The sequence below is a fragment of the Poecilia formosa genome, unplaced genomic scaffold (assembly GCF_000485575.1).
Source record: "Poecilia formosa unplaced genomic scaffold, Poecilia_formosa-5.1.2 Scaffold128, whole genome shotgun sequence".
Taxonomy (NCBI): domain Eukaryota; kingdom Metazoa; phylum Chordata; class Actinopteri; order Cyprinodontiformes; family Poeciliidae; genus Poecilia; species Poecilia formosa.
The window spans coordinates 658,106-680,050 of NW_006800067.1; the positions used below are offsets into that span (position 1 = coordinate 658,106).

At 38.4% G+C, this 21,945-nt stretch overlaps 1 protein-coding gene across 1 annotated transcript in view; it reads right to left on the reverse strand.

Annotated features, from left to right (window-relative positions):
* ctnna1 (catenin (cadherin-associated protein), alpha 1) overlaps positions 1-14,096 on the reverse strand; it is a 71,646-nt gene extending 57,550 nt beyond the window's left edge. Inside the window, exons 1-6 of the mRNA XM_007561539.2 lie at positions 13,843-14,096; positions 10,830-10,945; positions 10,380-10,575; positions 3,128-3,294; positions 1,523-1,642; positions 424-693 (exon numbers count right to left, since the gene is read on the reverse strand). Coding sequence (XP_007561601.1) covers positions 424-693; positions 1,523-1,642; positions 3,128-3,294; positions 10,380-10,575; positions 10,830-10,934 — 858 coding nt within the window. The 5' untranslated portion in view covers positions 10,935-10,945; positions 13,843-14,096. The remainder of the gene's footprint in view (positions 1-423; positions 694-1,522; positions 1,643-3,127; positions 3,295-10,379; positions 10,576-10,829; positions 10,946-13,842) is intronic.
* Positions 14,097-21,945: the final 7,849 nt, after the last annotated feature.

Below are 21,945 nucleotides of genomic sequence, written 5' to 3' on the forward strand. Positions count from 1 at the left end.
TGTTATTTAGTCATCTGTAAGTATAGTTTAATTTATGAAATTCATGGCAGTATAAATCTAATTGATTTGAAACTGAAGCAAATTAAAAAATGAAGCAGTCGTGACTCAAGAGCAGACTCACTTTACCCCACAGCCATGTCCCACATTGTCTGCTCATCCTGTCCTAATTTCCACCTCAAGTTCAAACCCCTTAGGGTTTTTGGTCACTTCGTGATTCAGTGAAGTTTCTGCTTTAAAATTGCTTAATCTAAAACTCATATATATATATATATATATATATATATATATATATATATATATATATTATTCATCATTTTTAAAATGTGGATTTAGAAAGGTGGGGATTATGCATTCTGATGAACAGCTGCACGCACACTTCCTCGGCAAACAGGCTGCGATGTATTAACCACTCATTTGACTTACATCAAAATTGTTGAGGGCGTAAGCGAGCTCTCCGGCCCCCCCGGGCTGGGCCAGGGCTGAGTCTTCTGTGGAAGTCGCCTGGGCAGCATTGGAGATTCCAGAAACGGCCTGCTGCAGCTGCTTGTAGATCAGGTCACGGTTGGCCTTGTAGGCTGCCACGTCAGGATGCTGCAGGCAGGCGCAGGATGCCGTGTACAGCATAGGGACATTCCTTTGCAGCACCCCCCGTGCTGCGGCCATTTGGTCCTTGTGATGGACGTCCTTTAGCTCCTAGGAGGGCGAAATGAAAAGGGATGAAACAGGGGTTAAAGCGAAAGCTGGAATGCTTACAGGGATGATGGACTTTCAGTTTAAAATGGGCCCGTCATGCCCTGATGGAGACACTAAGAGTTGTTTTAAATGACCCAGATTTATTTCTGCTCCCTCTGGTAATACAATAGTCATAATCAGGCCATTATAAAATCCCTTTGCAATTTAGTGCATTCCTATTCAGATTTTAGTGAGATTCCACAGTCGTAGGGAAAGGAGGCACCTGATTAATATTGAGCAAAGGAAGAGCCTGAACATTAAAAATGAGGGTCTCGCCACCAGTGTGAACTCTTTTAGGTTATCACCCCTCAACTACCAACCACAGCTAAGCTTGATTACTTCATATAGCCTCCCCCCCTTCCATTAAAAATTGTTCACATAATTTTTTTTTTTTTTTTACAAAATGCGACTTTGATTCATATGCAGTTACTTTAAAAATACATGGATTGTACATTTGCAAAAGAGTATATTTGGAATTGAAGAATATTTAGGATGTTTAATTCATGTTAGGCACAATGTTGACCAATGCATCATATTAATTCAAATTAGGTGAATTTAAATTGCACTAGTTTTCCTGGAACAGGTAATAAGAAGATTAAAACTGAATACTTCCCTCTTTGCACTTAATAAGGTACCACTTGTGTATATTGTAATTAGTATTTAATAGGCAAGTTCCCAACCTTATGTAGCTACAAGTCTGCTTGGCATGTACCTAGACAGTACATGCCAAGCAAATAAAATGAAATCCAGGCTTTTCAGTTCATTCCAACCCTTGGCTACTTTACATTACCTGCTGTCTCTTGGCAGCCATCATGTTCAACTTGTCCACCTCTGGTTTCAAGGCCTTATACTGGATCCCCAGCTCCTGCTCTGTTCCTGCGTTCCGCACTTTCAGCAGATTGTCCTCCACCTGAGACAAAATTGAAAAATAAAAACTGAAGTTACAAACAGCAACAGGGTGTACTGAAACTATGGAAGACATCGTAAACATAAATAATATACATCTCACTGTCAAAACGCCACAATTGTTCAAAGGTGCATTTCAATGATAATATTCAAATGGAAACTTTAGAGGTACCTTCTAGTTTTAACACAGGGATTGCAATCTAAACCAGGAAAACACTCTAGTCCCCAAAATTTGTAAAAAAAATTATTGGAATTCCAAGTAGTACTTTTCTGTGTTGAAGCATTAATTATGGTGTATTATTAGAGCAACAGAATCATAGCACACCAGTGGTGTATGTAGTATGAAAACCCATAGAAAAGTCAAGTTTGGACTGGCTTTTTGGGTTATGGCCACTTATTTTACACCGGAGGAGCAACACTTCAGATTTCTGCATCTTCATGGTTCCTGAGTCCAACCAAAAACACCAAGAGGAGGCGACATCAGCATCAACAAGGTCATAATTCAAGACAAAATACTAAGTAGGGCAAAGTCGTAAAAATTCAACCCCTTATTTATTTTTTTGACAGTTTATCATTTTATCTCAGGAATACACTTTATTGAAGTGCATCAGAAATGTTTTTTTTGCTTGTTTTGTTGTTTTTACATGTCCATGTTATTGCAGACAGGGCCTTAGCGTGAAATGGAGATAATGGCAGATTTCACAGCATTTACACAAACCAAACAAAGTTTTATCTGACTGCTGGTCCAGAGGAAAGCCAATTTTGCTTACAATATGAAGTTGTGCTTATGAATTGGCATAACCACAGGTAAGGTCAGCGCATATTTCTTCGGAAACCCATGTGATATTTTTTTCCACATTAGTTGAGTCACTGGTTAGGAAAAGCAGCAATTTCAATAGAAAGTCACAGCAGAGCCTGGATTTTATTTAGAGAGCCCTAAAATAAATGCTACAAGAATTTCATTTTACAGTTTCACATAACTATTAGAAAAGGGGTGTGTGTATATATATATATATATATATATATATATATATATATATATATATATATACACACACACACACACACACTGCAGTGGCGGTACAAGTGGGCTGCAGATTTCTCAGGATGCCCATCCTCTGTATTCAGATGACGCTTTGGTCCTTTTCTGTGGCAGCATGCGCTACACCACCGTGTCGGACCCTGGCCAGCGACCATAATCCTCATTTTGCTCTCCTGGGGGGTCAGAACAGTTGAACACCACTGGAGGAGAGCTGCTGCATGAGCCTCTAAAACCAGGCTCACAATAAACACATAATACAAACCTGCAATACAGCTCGACAGCAAAAAAGATACCAAGCTGCAATCCACACACTGGAGAGCGAGTGGCATTGGCCACCATGTCAGCAGCAACTTAAAAAAAATTGACAAATTCTTTACTGGCTGAAACTGGTGAGTTTTAAACATTTTACTTGAGTCAAAAAAAGAAGCATGTCTAAAATGATCTTACCAGTTTGAGTTGCACCAGGAGTTTATAGACATCCGACATGTCTGCCAGAACCAACAGATGTGTGACAGCAGAAAGAAGGGCCCGGGCAGCACGGACCATATTGCCCCTCTTCACTGAAGAGCAGGGGTCTTCTGCAAATTCCCCAGAGGCCTGCCGCATCGATTCACCTAAGTGAAACAAAAAGGAGTGCAAAAATATCAGTTTCACACTTTTTTTTGTGTGAAGAGTGAAGTGTTTATTTAAATTCCAGTATAAACTCAAACGCCTACCAGAACAGAATATAACAAGCCATTCATTTTGCTACAAAAAACCCCAAAAGAAATTAGTGTAACAACTTTTATTGTCCTCAGTATTGGTAGCAGTGATAACCTACAGATGATACATGTTTGAAATCAGTCACAGCCCATTCTCAGCAACATGTTTACTGCGTCAAAAGTCATTATTAGCAATACGGGAGTGCGGAGTAGCAGCAGTGGTCTGACGCATCTTTCCTGCTCAGCTGGGGTCAGCATGTATCACACAGTGTTCCTACTTCCCGATGGACATGCTCACAGACAAAAAAAAAAAATGGAGGTCAAAACCACAACAATGGCTCACTGTCTGGTTTTTCCAGCATTGTTCATTGGCTCACACTGGATGGGACTGCACAGTTGACTTGGCACACAAATTGCCTTTGTAGCCTCAAATCATGAACAAGACAGTAAATCTGTCCTTTACTTCAGCGAAAGCGACAGGCAAACTTATTCTGTGAAAAGGCCTTACAACACCACCGGCATTTTCCACAGACAAAAGAGACAGGTATTTATCTTGTTTATTTTTTCTGTAATGCTAAACAGACTCGGATGGACCAGAGGAAGCAGCAAAAATAAAACATGAATAATTTTCTTGCACGAGTGGTGTGCTGTAGACCGCAGACAAAGTTCTGTTGAATCTCGCCGCTTGTCTTTATCATCTTGATAAGTGATTCTTCTGGGTCAAAGTGTGTACTGAATGACACACATTGACCCAGAAGAATTGTTATAACTTGTTATCTCAAGTTATAACAAGAAAATAAAAGCAATATTACATTTCTTCTTAAGGTTATAGTGAATATTGCCACATTCATTTTTTAGGACTTGCATGTAAAATCTACATGATAATTTAGGCTGTTCTACCATTAACTTAATCATCTTACTTAATTTAAATGAAAGTTAAATCTCATCTTTAAATTTAGATTTTCTGGCTCAGAGACAGTCTTTCTACCCTACGACTTAAATATTGCAGTGTTATACACAAACTAAATACATAATCTCGACATAGTTGAATTAAACCTAGACTGAATTTTTGTTAGTAAAAAGTAAGTAAAAAGTAAGTCGTCATTCGGCATGTTAGAATGTCAAAAAGTAACTCCGCACCATTTTGTTTTTCTTCTTTTTGGCTTTGCAGAGCATGCAACTCTATCACGTGGAAAAAGAGGGAAAAAAAACAAACATGCAAGAGTGATTTATTTTCTAGTTTAGAAGTGTGTCCTGAGTCACACACGGGTCTTATTTTTAAAAACGCGACCTCTCTTTGAACCAACACATCGGGACTCTTGCAGCTCGTACATCATTTTCTGGGTGACACTCATCAGCATCATGAATGGCAGTCAGCCAGTAGACATAAAAACATGGATGACAGCTTCACTGGAAGCATTGAGTGGAATAACGGTGAGGCTATAGACCTTATGAGTGTTTTTTTTTTCTTAGGAAAGGAGGTATTGGGGTTATGTGAGGAGCGGTGTAGCTATGGCAACTTAAACTTTTAAGTGGCGAATAAAAGTGACAGATAATAATGATGTCTATATTGTTGCTGATTACTAAGGAAGGACACTGGGTATTGTGAAACATGTAATGGCATCAAAGAGGGAACAATCATAAACCTTTAGACATTACATGACCAGCTGAGAGCAACAGCAGAAAGCAATGAGGTCAGTCCAATACTACATGTTAAAGACAGCCAGCTGGCTCTCAATTAATAGAAACTCAGTTAAAACAAAAACCTCTAAAAATAAAATCTAGAAAAAAAAAAAAACTGCTGTGATATAGAAACCTTCATGTAAGACTTCAGAATCTAATTTTAAAACTCATCAAGAGTTCACATTTTTTTCTTCTTTATATTTAGAGAGAAAAGAAAATATTAAGTGATCTATAAGAAAGTTAAATATGTAAAAGTTTAAATTAGTTACCGTACTTCTGTTACTCTACAAGTTTTACAGGTTGCCAAGCCAGGAAGAAACCTGCAGGCCAAAACAGACTGAATACCAGTAAACCCATGATTAGTCTAAACTGAACCTGCAACATCTGTCAACCATGTATTTCATTTCATTATTCCCTTAACCAAAGCTGAAGAAGTTCCATCTCAGCCTGTCAATTGTAAAGCTTTGTTGCCAAGGCCAGAGAAGTTACTTTGAGACATATTTCTAAAAAACTTTAGAAATTAGCTTTTAAAAGCTGAATAAAAATGTTCTTGGGCCCATATTGTAACGCAAGTATTTAAACATTTTGACACAATTGGGGTCATTTACATATAAGCAAATATTTGATGTTGAAACCTCAAGAGGAAAATAAATAAAAAATGATCAACTTCACCATGCTCAGTCATTATGATTTCATGTCATCCGTCTCAGTCTCTTTCAGCGTAAATAAACCACTTGCATGTTTCAACATGTCCTAGAAAGCAGAAATTTTTCAAATGTCTACTTCCTTTGTGATTCTTCTAAATTCATTCTCAAGCACCTCACTGTCCCCGGAAAAAGCAAACGAGTTTTTCCTCGAGTAGCAAATTTCACACCAAAGAGGATTGCTACCACAACCTGGCAACACTTGGGCACAGTGTGCTCACACGTCAAAAAACCAGTATATCAAGTTCAAAATTCACTGATTTATTTGAGCATTTGGATATTTGAGCATTTGGATTGGATCCAATTTCATTTTAATATTTTTAAGCCTTTCTAAAACAAAAAGGTTGTAAGTATACACCATTACCGTCTTCCTAGCCAGGAGGTTGATGCTGTACAATTACTGGGTGTAAATGAGGGTATTGTGAGTCCAATACATTGTTACCGTGACTTTTTTTAAACTAAAGAGGCACAAAACTAATGTTTTATCCTGAAATAGCATCAACAGAAGGTTCTAAACAAGCATGTACGCCATAAGCTTTTTTTTTTTTTTTTTTTTTTAAAGAGTAACAATTAGCCTAAAAGCATTATCATATCCATTATGAGCAGGAGACACAAAATGGGCTTGTAGCTCAACTAAGGTGGTGATATGTTCCCATAATCTCCATGGATCTCATTATCTCCAGCTTATCCAGTTGACCCTGCTTTTTATTCCATTGTGTCGCCCGCCGCCATTGCTGTGCTGATTCCTGTTTACAGTAGATGCCCGCCGTGCTAAAAAGCTCTGCCGGGGGCTTTAGCTCAAACAGCCTCTTCACCAGTCTGCAAACTTTCCAGCTGAACAACTACTGCAACATTTGTATGCAGTGCACAGAGAATCAAAAGGGCCTTTCATTTCATCTCTGTGGATCATTGGGTTTTTCTAATATCCAGTCGGTGTTGCTTTAGCTTCTTCGCCGTCCCTCTGCACCAATATATAAGTGATTTTATTACTGCTTCACACTGTATTTTCCAGGTGTAGTTTCCGCTGCTTCCGTCTTTTCTTTTCCCCGACAGCCGTTTCATCGTGGTTTATGGATGTGGGATTTGTGTTCATAGATGTTCTGCTGCTACCGATAAAATGATCTCCAACTAAAACCTGAACTAAAAGTAACAGCCAAAGACACTTTAGACTGTTTAGAGCCGTCAACCACAGTCAAAGTCATTCAACTAAACACTTTGTTCAGGTAGACTAAATAATGCTACACTACAAAATATTGCAACAGACGATTCAACAGAAGTAAACACAAAAAATAAATAAATAAATAAAGTTTGAATTTATTTTTTTTGCAAAATTGATGACAAGTCTGAATCAGTTTTTAATGAAGGTGTTCAAACCAATACCAAGTGGTTGAACGTCTGTGGCAGAGGATACAAGTGCAGCTAAAAATTACATCCAGCATCAACATGTGAAAAGCTCGGTTCTTTATGCTTAATGCTGACAACTGATTTTGGATTAACCGATTAATACTTGGATAGCAATAGGAGCTTAATATTATGATTTTTGTTTCCTTTTACACCGAATTTGAACTGGGAGAAGCTAAAACCACCACTTAAGGAGTTCTGGGTTGAAAATATTTACTGACAAAGAAAGTGTTTCATCTTGGTGCTAATATTAAGCCAAAATTATACAAAGAATATAATCTTTGAGGGTGTTGTTCTTTCAGCGAATGTCATGTCTTAGAGTCTGCATGCTAGAGTTAACGATTTATCAAATACTAAATTAGTTATTTCAATAACTGATTGTTTCAGCCCTTATTACATCATCCTTGGGTTTTAAGCTGTATACAAAGAGTGCTAGCAAACTAAAACATGTAGGAAGCAGATGTCAACTACCAGCTCATGCAGATCATCCACTTTACTCCGACACCTCAAACTCATAACAGTTTGTGCAAATGACCGACAACACAGACCTCAAGCAGAGTCAGGCCCCTTAGGCTGTTATTCCCCCCCACAGAGGAAAATCAATAAGGCCATTTTTGGAAGGGAGATAGTGATCTGTGCTCCTTTAATAAACTTCCATCTATCCAACGCTCATCTGCAGCCCACTCTGTGCATGATGAAATGATTAAAATGTAAGTCACACAATAAGCCTCTCAAGCAGAAGGACAGCAAAGAGACAGGTGGGAAGGGCAAGAGGGAGAGAGCAAGGACACATGTAGGGAGAAACAGCCGAGTAAAGAAAGTCTTCCACGGTGAGAGATGTGTACATCGCATGCTTTACATAGATGTAACATGAACGCTAAAATGAAAATAGTGTAAAATAACAAAATGCTCGAGGGAAAACCACTCCCGCCCCCCCAAACACCTATTTTGAAATGTTTAATAGTCATCCAATTGCCCATTATCAATCATAATCCAGATTTAAACAGCTGCTGGGTTACAGCTGGGTAGGAAAGTGCTTCCTGAATCCAAGGTGGTGTTACCCTAGTCAATGGCCGTATTATCAGTCTAAACACGCTCCACTGAGCAGCGTGGCATAGCTGACAGCCAGGCCTAGGCACCAGCAAACAACAGGCAGTGAATTCCAGCCCAGTGACAGCTCACCCAAACTACACTAACATTCCTGGGCACCGAGTGCTGCACATGTTTTCAGCGACATGTCGTCCACCGCCCAACAACCCAGAGCAGAACCTGAGCAGAGAAGATCTGGGAGGAAAAGACGGTGTGACACAGATGTCACGTCACATGGTAATAACAGCCCACCCTCAAGCCGAGGCTCCCCGGTTCGAAAGGCTCAGCTGTTCGGTCAGAACCGCAAACGAGTCTGGCTTGTGTGCTTCTAAGATGACGGAAAGTAGCGTCACGAGAAGAATCTTTTTTTCACTGGCTGCCGAGCTGATGGTCGACTTCTGTCTGGAGACGCGAAATTAAATTGGAAGTAGAAGCCGAGTGGGTGGACTCCTACCCACACAGGAGGATACAAACATTTAAATAAATCTACAGTCAGAGGCAGCTGGAAACCATGTTCCTTTATCATTTCATGGCCCGCACTTCTCTGATCTCTGTGGCAACAGCTAAAAGGGAGACATTTCAATTAAAAAGCAGAAACAACGGTGGACAGAACAGCGTCAGATCTCTTCCTCAATCCAACAAAGAAGAAACTTTTAAAGCAGACGGGTAGGCAAATCTTTACCGCAATCCACCTCCAGACAGCAAACGGCTCCAAGTGTGAGGATAAACAATTTTGACAGGACCATCGTCACAGTTTGTTAAAACTGACAGGTAAAAAAAAACAAAAAAAAAAAAAAACAATTTCTGATCTTTTATCTCATGCAAGATTAAAACACACACTTCTGCTCCCAACCAAACTCTAGGTGTGAAATGGGTAAAATGGGGCTTAGTAATGTTTAAAATATTGTCAGTGTTTGCAAAAATGTGTTAAGATACAAACTGAAACATTTAGTAATCCCAAGATCTGTCAGTTGTGAGTCCAAACATAAAACATAACAATAAAAAAAAAATACAAGTCTGAACCCAACAAAAATAAAATAAATTAAGAGCCACATTTTCAAGATGAAGGCATCTTCAAAGTGCTTCATACAATACTTCCCACCATTAAATATTTTTTCTGCTCCTGATCTTTAAAAAATTAGTTGACTCCAAGCTTGACTCCAAATAACTAGTATTGTACCGCAAGCGATTGCATGTCTGCTGCAGCGAGCTAGTAGAGCCACAATTTGCTCTACCAGTTTGATCAAATCTGTCCGTTTTCCGTGCATCTCTTGCTAAACTACTATAGACCGCAGACATTATGTTGAACAACAGAATTTAGCTCTCCCTAAAAGGGTTTTTACTCTTTACAATAATTCAGTGACAGAGAGACTGTTGGCTGCAGTACCTCACATCATCATGCGAACTGATCATACAGCTGAGACAGGGTGACAAAACGGTCATTAAATTGTAACGTTTGCAAGTAAAAGAGTTTCTGAAGCAGAAGAAACATTTTTTCGTTTCCACACACTTGACAGGAAGTTACTAGCCAAATTATCAAGACATCGTCATCAGGCTTAAGCGAGGATTTCAACTAACTAGATGAAAATATTTTTGGGAGCTTCAACATTAGCTGTCCGTTAGTAATCCCAAGATCTGATAGTAACAGGTTGGTTTATGTCCAATAAGATCAGTGATAAAATCCCTGGAAACGTTTAATTTTCAGACAATGAAAAGAAAAACACATTTAAAAAAAAATCTAAATCTAAATCCCTTTAGCCATTTTCCCCAGAGATATTAAATAAGGTAAACTACAGTTTTATTTTGTGCTTTCCATTTATTTTGAAAGCCTAAGTCTTCACTTTTTTTTATCAGCAGCATTAATAGACAATATAAAGTACAATTATGTTATCAACCTAAAGATTACAAGAAACAATGTGTGGTTAATGAAGCCTATATGGGTCAGTTGCAAACCAACGCTAAAAATAAAAACCATAACAAAATATTATTTCAAGGTCTTGTCTTAGGAAAGCGATATCCAAACAACTTATGATTTATTTATCGCTTATCCTTTCTAGGGAGGCACTTTATACCTAATACTGTGGCGTGCGTCTTTTAAATGTGTTTTTTTTGTAAATGTACCTTGCTTGCGGACATCCTCCACTGCAGCAGTGAGTTCATCCTTAAGGAATTGACTTTCCTTTGCAATCTTTTCTCCCTTTTCCAGGAAGTTCTCGGTAGCAGACTCGACTGACGCAGCCAGAACATGAGCCTTCTTAGAGCGCCCCTTCTTCTTGTTAGATGGGCCTTTGTTGCTCGAGTTGACCAAAGTGGTGACCTTTGCAGAAACACAAACACATGCATATCAGATATGTATTTGACAGAATATATGATACATTATATTGTCTATGGTCTATTGCATTTATTTTAAAGGAGGCAGAATCCAATCATTTTTAATATTCTTATTTTTTTTATTTTTTTGTCATTTGAGAAAATATTGACAAAAGAAGATAATATTGAATATTTAATTCTAGGATTTGCAGTTTTGTTTCATAAGCTTGAAGAAGAACATTTAATGCGAGTTTCCATTACCTGAGTAACAAGGGGCTCCAGTAGCCTCTCCACTGCCAGAGTACGAATCTCCAGGCTCTTTGGGTCCCATTTGAAGTTGATGTTAGGTGTGTTGATGCTCGTCATGTTGACTGGTTCTATAAGGGAAAAAAGAAAAAACAAAAAGTTATTCAACACATTACAAAAAAAGGTTTTGGTCTAAAAACAAAGATGAAAAAATTCATGAAAAAAAAGGAAAAAAAAAAAAAGCAACACAAAAAAGACTGATTTAAGAGCAGGGTCAGAGAAATAGACAATGACTGCAGTACTTAGTTTAAAAAAATAATAATTTAAACTATATCAAACTCATCTTCACCAGACAAATGAAAACTTATAAAACATTTTCTTTTTCAGAAGGCAAATACATTCTCCAATTCTTTTTTTTTAACCCATGAGGTTGACCAAGTCTGCTATAGAGCAGTTTTGTTTAGTCCAACATCAACCCTGTATTGTAAAGCCACTGATGATGAAACGCTAGATTTCCTTTCCACAGTCAAGCTACATCAGCCTCCTGCTGCAACTTTAACAGAAGCATTTAATCGCAGTTTGAAATGCTGAGGGTTTTTTTTTCCCCCCCTTTCCCACATCGCCCGACACAGAGAGGTTACATAAGTGATCTTCAATGGCTCACAGCAAGAATGCAAACAGATATGGGAGGATTGCATGAGGAAAAGTGGCCACACATCAGATCAACACTGATCCTAGCAGAACTACAGAGTAAAAGACGATTTATGGGAATAATCACCGATGCCATGCCGTTATTATTCAGGAGCACAATATGAGTTTAATGTGAAATGCAAGTGCATAAATACAAGTAAAAGCAGTGTTACGAACATCTACAATGGCATGTTGATTAACTTTGTACTCGAAATTGCTAATGCTAAAGTCCATTGGCAAATGTATGTCTGTTAGCCAAAGCAACAGGAAAAATAAATTTGTATCAGATAATAACAATAAAAAAAATGCAGTCTATACATGACACTGGCTAAATGTCTCAGTCAAACTCACTTTATTTTTCCTAGATTTATTTTTTTTTTCCCCCTCCAGAATATTTTTTAAGCAATGTACAATCAACACTCTGGATTGATTATAAATGCAAACATAATTGGATCTTCCTGATCATTTAAAAGCCAGTCTGACTTGGAAAACCCCTATTTTGTCTGTCATAGAATTTAGATGTGTGCTGAGCTGTTAAAAACAAAGATTTTTAAACACTGGCTTCCTATTGTGAACATCTTTTCATAATACTCTCAATGAGTTTATCTGAAAATGTCCAAAATACTAAAAAGGTCCTTTATAGAGTCAACACCCTTCTCTTAGAGAAGGGCAGTCAACAGATGCACACAATAACACTGTGGCCCAATTTCAATTTTTCTTTTCAGACACCCACTGCAACTCTATTGATTAACTATCAAACACGGGGCAAGCAAGGGTAATCAGCAACCCCCGAAGGCTAGGAGTGAAACTAAAAAGTTGGTCAACTGTATTGCGAGAACAAAGTCATCACCAGCTCATAGCCTAGATTATCAACAAAAGACCCAATATTACAAAAAACACAATGCGAGATTATTAGGGTGGGTGGATGGGGGAGCACTGATGATATATTTCTGCCATAGCTCCAGCAGGCGTTACTGCGGCTTTAGAGTAAGATTTCAAAACGTCGCATGGTGATATTAAGAGACCCGACAGTGTTGAAGAACTGAGTCGGAAACAATATTTATGGATTCAGAGGAAAAACCATGAGCTGTGAGCACAGTTGTAAGCAGCACATTGACCTACTTAAACTCTGCAACTGATGATTTCAAAACAAAACTGCAGGAAGAGATGATCACCTGATGTTACTGGTGCCGATCTCACATTTTATTCTCAAAATGTTGTTGCTGTATGTATGTATGTATATATATATATCTCCCATTTGGACATCCTTTGGTGGAATAAAAAAATGCAATCTATAAGATTGTATTTCCTAGGCTCTGATATGAAATATTAACCCAAATTTGCATTTCAGCTGGTTATAAGTGCAACACTATTGACCTTGATAAGTTTGAATAAACATATCAGTTTTAGCTGATACATGCCATGCATGTCAAAAATTACTTCCAATTTTGTATTTCTATCACAACAGACAAAGAATAAAAGCACTTTTGTAAAGCCTGTACACACCAAATCTCTGAAATGCACATTCCCCCTCCCAAAAATAACTACAATTGTCTTTTTTAACGTGGGCCATTTCCTCCTCGTGATTCCAAAGCGCAGGAGGAGCTAAACTTCAAATGTGTTTACCCAATCCACTTGGGTGGGGCATTTAACCTCGTCAGGTAAAATCTTCCCAAGTGAAAAAAGTGAAACTAAAATAGGGTCCATACCAACAAACATGAGTTGGAAATTCAGAAATGTTGATTGACAAAACGGTTTCCAAAATACACCGAACTTTTATTTTAGTCGACACGAATGAATGTGCGTCGACTAAACTCAGCTGCTAACGTAATAGGTGTTCCTTTAAGCTACTCAGGTAACACCTGTTGCCCCAAGCAACTCAAAAGTATTACCGTTTTATTTTTTCCCCCGTTTAAATATAGGTCCATTTAGAGTGTGAAAATAACACAGTTGTTCAGGTTCACGTCAATGGGGAAGTAAAATAAACCTCAGCAAGTACTTCTTCATATTTAGCCAGCTTAGCTTGACGTACATACGCTATTACCTGCTAACATCACCCAAGCATTCCATACCCCAGCTACTGCTAACGCTAGCTGAATAACAACAAATCCCGAGCTTAGCCTTTTTTCTTCAGCCTTGCTGCCAAGAAAAAAACACAAAAGTAAAAAGCTGATAGACAGAATCGAGTGTGCTTAGATACAATTTAATAATTCACAGTGAGAGAAGTTGATATGCTGTTAATTCTAGGATAACAATCGCTTAGATTTAACTGGAGTTTAAAAGTTCAAAATGGAGGAATGGGAAGTATGGAATTCTTCGCCTCAAAAGTTTTCCTCACCTTAAAGGCTTCCGTCAGTTGCGCTCGCCTGTCGACACAAGTTAAAGCCTCTTCCTCTCGACTGAATGTGACAAAATGTTAACAAACGTTTGAAAAAGTTTAGAAGCCGTTCAGCGCGTAGGGAGTTTCGGTTAAGACCGTTTCGATGAGATAGACTGTTGCCCAACAATGGAGGAGACGAATCGGCGGGGGCCGAGGGGGAAGGCCGGGGCGGTGACCGAGTTCCTGAACTTCCTGGCAGAGAGGGAGGGCGACCACACGCCACAGCAAGCCCGTGGAACATGGAGGTGTTCTGGGCGTGGTCCTCACTGTCCGTAGCCATATATGGTTTAATTAGTGCTTACATAAAACCGAGCGAGGACTAAGTCGAGCAGCTTAATCTGTTACAAGGGAATGTAAAAGGGAGTTGAAATGTCAAATTAAATGGCATTTCAATTTAATTGAAATGGATGAGAAAGCGTGAGTTTGTTTTAGGTTCTCGAAATGTTCATAGTATTCTATGGAATGTTATCAGATTGTGTTGTGAAATCCTTTCTTAGGAAATGCCTTATTCCCATAATGAAAAAAAAGAAAACATTAAGAACTGTGAGAGCTGGAATAACTTTCTCCATCTCTTATTTTTATTACCACACGGAATATTCTAGAACTATGGCACTCATGGTACATTTAACTCTGGTGATATTAAAGATATATTAAGGACTTTTTTTATGTCAAAGTCACAAACTAATTATCTGTCATGTACAGTTTAAAAGCACCAGCAGCTAGAAATATGACAACATACTGACCTTTGCTTTATCAGAAAGTTCTCAAAATAGAAGTGCAGAGGAAAGAATTCTGAGAACTCCCTGCACGAAGGAACTGAAGTGGACAAGTCAGGAACAATAGTGACCTCTGAAGTCAGAACTTCAATCTGGGAAGCCATACACATACCCAGACCATTTTTACTGGGGGGGGGGCAATTGCCTCAGTAAACGGTCCAATCAATTTTTAACAGAAAATTGTGCTCTTTTAACAATGGGCCCAAAGATCCACTTTAAAGGGTTACAAGAAAGTCTGGCTGATTGGAAAAACCAGCCTTAGTGTTTATTTCTGATTCTTGGGAGTATGGTTACACAAAAAAAGATATAGCTGTACTGAGGGAGACTTCAAACTTGAATTTAGACCATAAATTCACCAAGAACAGAGGCAAACTGTGTGTTTTTTATGTGTGTGGAAAAGTATATCCCTTTATCTATTTTCTGTGTGTTATCTAGTTGTAAATAACTAGATAACAAAATGACAAATTCAATTAGTCATTTTTGACCAGGCAAAATGACCAACAAATTCATGGACTTGGAGCACTTGGAGCAGGTTTCAACGTTTCATACTTTCATAGTTTTGGTAATTTCATGCCAAAGCTTTTAGGGCTCCGTTGATGCCAAGAGAAGTACAGAAAATTCCCGACACCATTATAACATCACTGTCATACCAAACCATTAGTACAAGGGAGAACGTCTTGTGCTGCCATCACCTTTCTCCTTGAAAGTTTGATGTGCTCTGCATCCAAAAATGGTATTCCACATACCTTGATTTCAAGGACTAGCTGATTAAGCCACTGTTTCTTTTCAGCCAGTTATTGCTTTTGACGTCTGAAATCAAGAAATTTAGGAGTGATAATTCTAGATGAAAGTCCTATTGGATGAGGACTTTCTGAAATACTCAAACTAGCATTTGGCTCCAACATCCCTTCTACATTCAGTATCATTTAAATCCCTGTTTTTACCCCTATCAAGGTGCTGGGTTTAAATTGATCGAGTCTAGATGTCTAGAAAAACTGAAGTTGGTAACAAATAACAAATTGTGTCTATTTGTTAAAGCTGTACTGCGTAACTTTCATAAACATATTTTTTTTTACATATTTGTTAAAACTCAATGTCAACAGTATGACACAGGTAATCTGTGAGACATTGAGCTGATCTGGCTTCTCCAAGTGCTTCCAGTGCTAACTAGAAACAACCACTTAGAGTCAGGAGGCGGGTCTTAGAGCTGTCAATCACCCTCCATATGGGGCAGCTCACCTTTCTCTTTCCTTCCACCCCTGCTCTCTGCCACACTACAGCTACCACCAGAACCTGTTGTGAATGCTCAGGTTCGTCAGCATGGCGGCAGATAAACAGTTTTCCTGTAACTGTAAGCTGTGTCTCTGCCATTATGGAGTCTACTCTGAAGAGATGTCCTCTTTATAGATGCCCCAACCCATCCATCTCTTATCTTACATGTTTATCCCTAGTGGGGTCACGAGAGGTGCCAATGCCTACCTCCAGCGGTCAACGGGCGAGAGGCGGGGTACATCCTGGTCAGGTGGCCAGTCCAACACAGGGCTGGGTGTCCCAACTTACAACGAAAGTATATTTTTAGACATGTTGGTAACATAAGTCTAGATATCATGAAAGAAAATGACATTTGTAAGGAAAGAAATTTTCACTCAGCACAAATTGCTTTGTAAAGCAACTGTCTTTGAAATCAATACAAACCATATGTGACAGTAATCTTTAAAAATATATTTCACACACGTCTCCCCACTGTTCCTTTGACAAGAAACCGTCTCTCTGACACGGCTGAGTTAACCTTGCTCGGCCTTAGAATTTTACCAGAAGTATTTTTCAATCATCCCCTTTTGTGTGTTTGTTTGCGCAAGCTTTTAAGTCAGTCGGTTCAAGGGTTAGCAGTTTCAAACAACAACAACAGCCTCCAGAGACGGATCCCGTTGCACCGATACAGCACAGGGTGAACATGTTGAAAGCAAATGCAGCAGTCTGTCACATTTTATTGGATTACTGAAACATCCTAGTATCCCACATAAGTGATCAGAAATGTCACCAATTGAACAAAAAAAAAAGCTTAATAAAATAATGTTTTCACAGTTTCAAGGTCATGAAAACCCATTGAAGTCATGATCTGAAAGCAAGAGATACACTTTTATCTTGTTGTCCCGGCACCGACTGATAACATTGAGACATGTGATAAACATATTCAAGAGTCAAATATTTTTGGTTTGGGTCTAATGAAGTGTGACTGACATAAATAGATTATCTGGAGGGGCCGGAGGCCACTCTTTAAACGTCACTTTCCCCATTTAAACAGGCTCACAGCTCTCTCAAACACACCCAGGCATAAACCTCTGCTTTGCTGTTTTTGGCAAACTTTCCATTGACAAACTGCACTGTCTCTGCACCGTGACTTTTCACCTCTTGTGCTTCTGAAGAGCAATTTTTGCCAACATCGTGGTTTCAACTGGGCATCGGCCGATTATTGTTCTCAAGGTACATAAAGATTACAACGGAGCAGAGAGTAACACAGCTCTGCTTGTCTTGCACCTCTCACTGTGCACTGCTGAAACAAATGTATTAGTTTCACAATATTTGGACTTGGGGGGCGTGGGGGAGAGAGACATAGCAGATAACAGAAAGTTTGTCTTAAACTAGAGTTTATTTGGGCCCGATGGCATCTCTGTTACATAGACGACTTCAGGATGACTTCTGATGAGAAAGTTTGACTTATTAATTCAATATATAGTTTCTATGCTTTTAGAATGAATTTGCAGGGATAAAGAGCTTATTTGCAGTTGTGACAGTTTGTACAGTGCCCTGCAAAAAATATACACACCTCTTGAATCCTTCACATTGTGTCACACTGCCACCACAAACTTTGATGTATTTTATTGGAATTTGATAGACCAGCCCAGAGTAGACACACTTGGTGGGAAAGAAACATACTTTTAAAAATCATTTTTAGAAATAAACCTCTCAAAAATAGTTATGCGTTTGTATTGAGCCTCTTACTTTGTAAAGAATTACGTTTTTGTTCATTCTGTGCAAAAGAGGTCGTGCTCAGATTGGATGGAGCGCACATGTGAAAAGCAATGTTCAAGTCTCGAAAAAAAGATGTAGGTCTGGTGCGTGATCTGAACCATTTAATTTCAGCTGAATGTTTAGGTCCATTGTTCTGCTGGTGAGCAAATCTACACCCCAGTCTCAAGTCTTTAGCAGCTTTGCTTGGTTGCTGTTCTTTTTAATGTTCTNAGCTTTGCTTGGTTGCTGTTCTTTTTAATGTTCTGGTCTTTTTCTTGTTGACATTTTAGGTAGATAGCTAATTCATGGTACACAGCAAATCCAGGAGGCCCAGATTAACACTGTCAGATTTGATTTCAACACTTTTAAAGTGTCTATATGGGTCCACACCAGAAAGTGTTAATTTAACTCTTTTTGGAGAGTTGGTATCTTAACTCTTATAAAGTGTCAAATATCAAATCTGCTGGAGTTAATAATTTAACAGTTACTGACACTAATTCAGTGTTAGATCTTAATATTAACTCTCAGAGTACTTCTTTAACTTCTTAAGAGTTATTTGTAATTAATATTAAATAGGTACTTTATTGTGATGAACTTTTAAAAATTCTTTGGAAAATAAACATTTAATAATAAAGAGGCAATGATTTTCTCAAATGCATTTATTTCAAAATGTGCACCATAATTACACAACATATTACAACGTGGAATAATGTGCATGTTTCACATGTCACTTTTATTCACATATTGCTTTTTAAAAGGTCTAGCATATCAGCTGGGCAATACAAAATGCAGTATGCTTAGTACATTTTTCTTCAATACCATATGCATGAAATTGTTCAAAGTACAAGGTGGAGAAAGTAAAGCTTGTATCAATGCATGCAGTTCAATGTAATATGATAGAGTACATTTTCTTTTAACAGGTAGATTGCCAGATATGTACAGTACATAACAGACCAACCTGATAATCAGATCCATCATTTCTTATCCAGTTTCTGTTTCTGTTCATAAGAGACAGTTCCTCTCTGCACTCCACCAGAGAGATGCCCAGTCACTAACAGATTGCCTTCAGGTTGTTGGGCTGTTCGTGTAGTTTGGCCGGAGACACCAACATGCTCCTCTACTGCATTAGACAGTCTTCAGTACTACAGCCTGAGTACTACAGCCAGTGTCGGTCTCTGGATCATAACAAACAAAAAACAGAACAATGAGAAATGGAGCGAAGGAATACATTTTTACTACAACTCTAACAACAAGCCTCCATTACAGAAATGTGGAGTTTCAGAGATATTAACACTAAAATAATCATTTTTGGAGCTTGAATCTTCGAAGAATCCATGGAGGGATCAGGAGGGGGAGGTTAGCCTGACGACTGGCGATTCATCCTTAACCAGACTGGTTCTAATATATACAAAAAGGCAATAAAAGGATTAAAACATGCTGCAAAACGTAGATAAGAAGACACAACAGCGGGAATAATGCTCTCAACGTGAAAAAGCCTTTTACATTTTTTCAAAGGAAAAAAATCGATCAGAAAGGTTGATAAATCTGACCAATATGAATGTAAACGTTCAACATCACGAAAAAACATACTCCAGATTATTACGGATCTGATCAAGTTAGCCAATAATTTGATTAAATGTTAACCGGCTCGATATTTTTCCAACATTTATACTCCGCTAACATTCGGCATGCTAAGCTAAATATGCTAACACCGAGCCGTCTGTCATACAGGTTGAGCTCAACTCAAAATAATAGTTATAAACCATCTCAGAAAAAAAGTAACTTACCAAGCGCAGTAAATAACTCAGACATGTGGAGGTAAATAGTCCTGAAATGACTTTTTTTTTGTTTGTTTTTGTCGCTTCGCTTCGGTGGGAATCTGTGATTCTGGGGCGGAGGCAGTGAATGAACTCCTTCAGTGTTAGAGCCGCTGGTGGAGTTCAGAGTTCAGAAGTCAAGAGTTATTGATTCTATTTTAACACCTCTAGATTTAATAGGGAAACACTTTGTTTTAACACTGGATTTTAACGACTAATAATATACACCCCAGACTTACATAAACAGAAAGTGACTCTATTAGAGTAAAATTAACTCTGCTTTTGCACAAAGTCTAAAACATTTAACACTTTTGAATTTGCTGTGTAGGTTCAGGGCCTGAGATAGTGTTAATTTCTCCACAACTTTGCATGCAGTGGTCTTTTTGATGCTGTTTTTCCCTGACACTCCCTAACAAATTTCTGAAGCCTTTACCGAACTTCTGCATTTATATTAAGACGAGATTATCCACCAGAAATTGGTTGCACTGGATCTTATTTAGTGGTATCAGATTAAAAGGGTGGAAAACATATCCATGCAGTACTTAATTTTTTTAAGTTTTTTATTAAACATCTTGAAAACAGTATTTTATACACCTTTCATTTCAAAATTGTGTTACACTCCCTGTAAATACATCACATAAAACCCAAGTAAATTATATTGACGTTTATGGTTGTATGATTAAAAAATAAACCTCTTAATGAAGACCTTGCACTATAGTTATCTTCCTCAAAAGCTACTCCTGAATGTTTTTTTTTTCTCTCTCTGTGCAATAATAATTTGCAGAGGAATTACTTGATCCATAGTGCTTAAAACATGAAAAAAAAACCCCAACAACGGTCATACATTAAAATAGCATGTTAAGTACTGGGAGACGGAGCAACATCATCAAAACTGTTTAGTGTGCAGGATTTATTTCTGCAAGGAACAGAGGAGACTGCTTTACACATGGCGCAACTAAGATTTGTTTATCCAATTAATACTCTGGAGAGAAGACGGATTAGGTGCCGTGTAATTGTGTGCTTGAATGATGAATGTTTGCCCAAATAACAGCTTGCTGGGAGGACAAGTTTGGGAGTCCTTGAACTTCATCTTTTTTGTACCTGTTGGGCCCGACAAATGATAAGAGCACAGCATGCTATAAATAATTCCCCCTCATTATGAGGAGGTGCACATGTTTGTCACACGCTGAATATATAATTGAGTACATGCAAATATCTTAGTCTGTGTGGCACAAGAACATTGGAAATAGAAACATAGATCGTCTCTGAATCTGCTTCGTTGGATTTACATATTTGATTGAAAAGTACAAGAATCACATTTTATGATGACAGCAAAAAATCGTAAGCCATAGATACGCTTCACATTTCTATTCCGGATGCACGGCGTCTTATCTAATGGTGGTCCTGGAACTGCCGCATACTGATAAGGGGGAAATACTCACGATTAGCCACAGTTGAGCATCTTTCACAACTGCGTTGTCATCTATTGTTTCTACAGATGGGAGTTACTGGGTGTTATGGTTTCCTGTCAAAGCGGTTACTCATACTTTGACATTGACTGGATTGGATGCTGCATCAGTGCAGGAAGATTTCGTTCCCTGACATAAGGAACACAGCGACTTTCAGTCTGCCCACACTCACCTGACTCATCCTGACAGCTGTCCATGGAGCTTCCCCCTGCCTAAGAAAGGACCTCGCAGCCTTGCGACCGGGATATGAGTCTGCTGAGTTATATTGGCATCACTCTTCCTTCCACTGCAGCGCCAATATGGGGGAGACCAAAAGTAACAGCCTTGTGAGGCTAATAACAGCCTTTGATGGGAGCCATTCACTTTGACTTCCCTTCAGAGGTGAAAGAAAAGCTACATTATAGCAGTGAACAAAAAAAAAAAGTTGCATGGCAGGACTTGTCAAAGTTGTTTGTAGTGTCTTGTAAAAGTATTTTTCCATATTTTGCCACAATGCAAGTACTACATTTTTTCTATTATTTGGACTTTATGTATTTTTGTGCATTTCTACAAGCTTATACAAATATAGACTAAAAGCATGTTTTATTCTAGAGACTAAAATGTTGGCCTTGCTTTACTAAATGGCTCAAGCTCATTCAGACTGAATGGTGAGTTTCTATGAAGACACATTTTTACATCTTTCCACTGATTTCTCAATTACATTTCAATCTGGACTTTGGACCTATCTGACCATTCAGTTAAATACATTGGCTGTATATACGATCGTTGCGCTGCTAAAAATTAAAACCTCAAGCACAATCTTGTATATTTTGCAGCCACAAACAGTATTTATTCCTAGGTTGACCTGTATTTGGGCAGCTTTAATCAACCATTCCTACTGAAGAAAAACATCCTTACAAAAAAAAACCTTAAAAATCCTTCTCAGCTGTACATTCCTTTCGGAATAAAGTATGCTTTCTTTGATAACTTCACAGTATTTTATGCTAT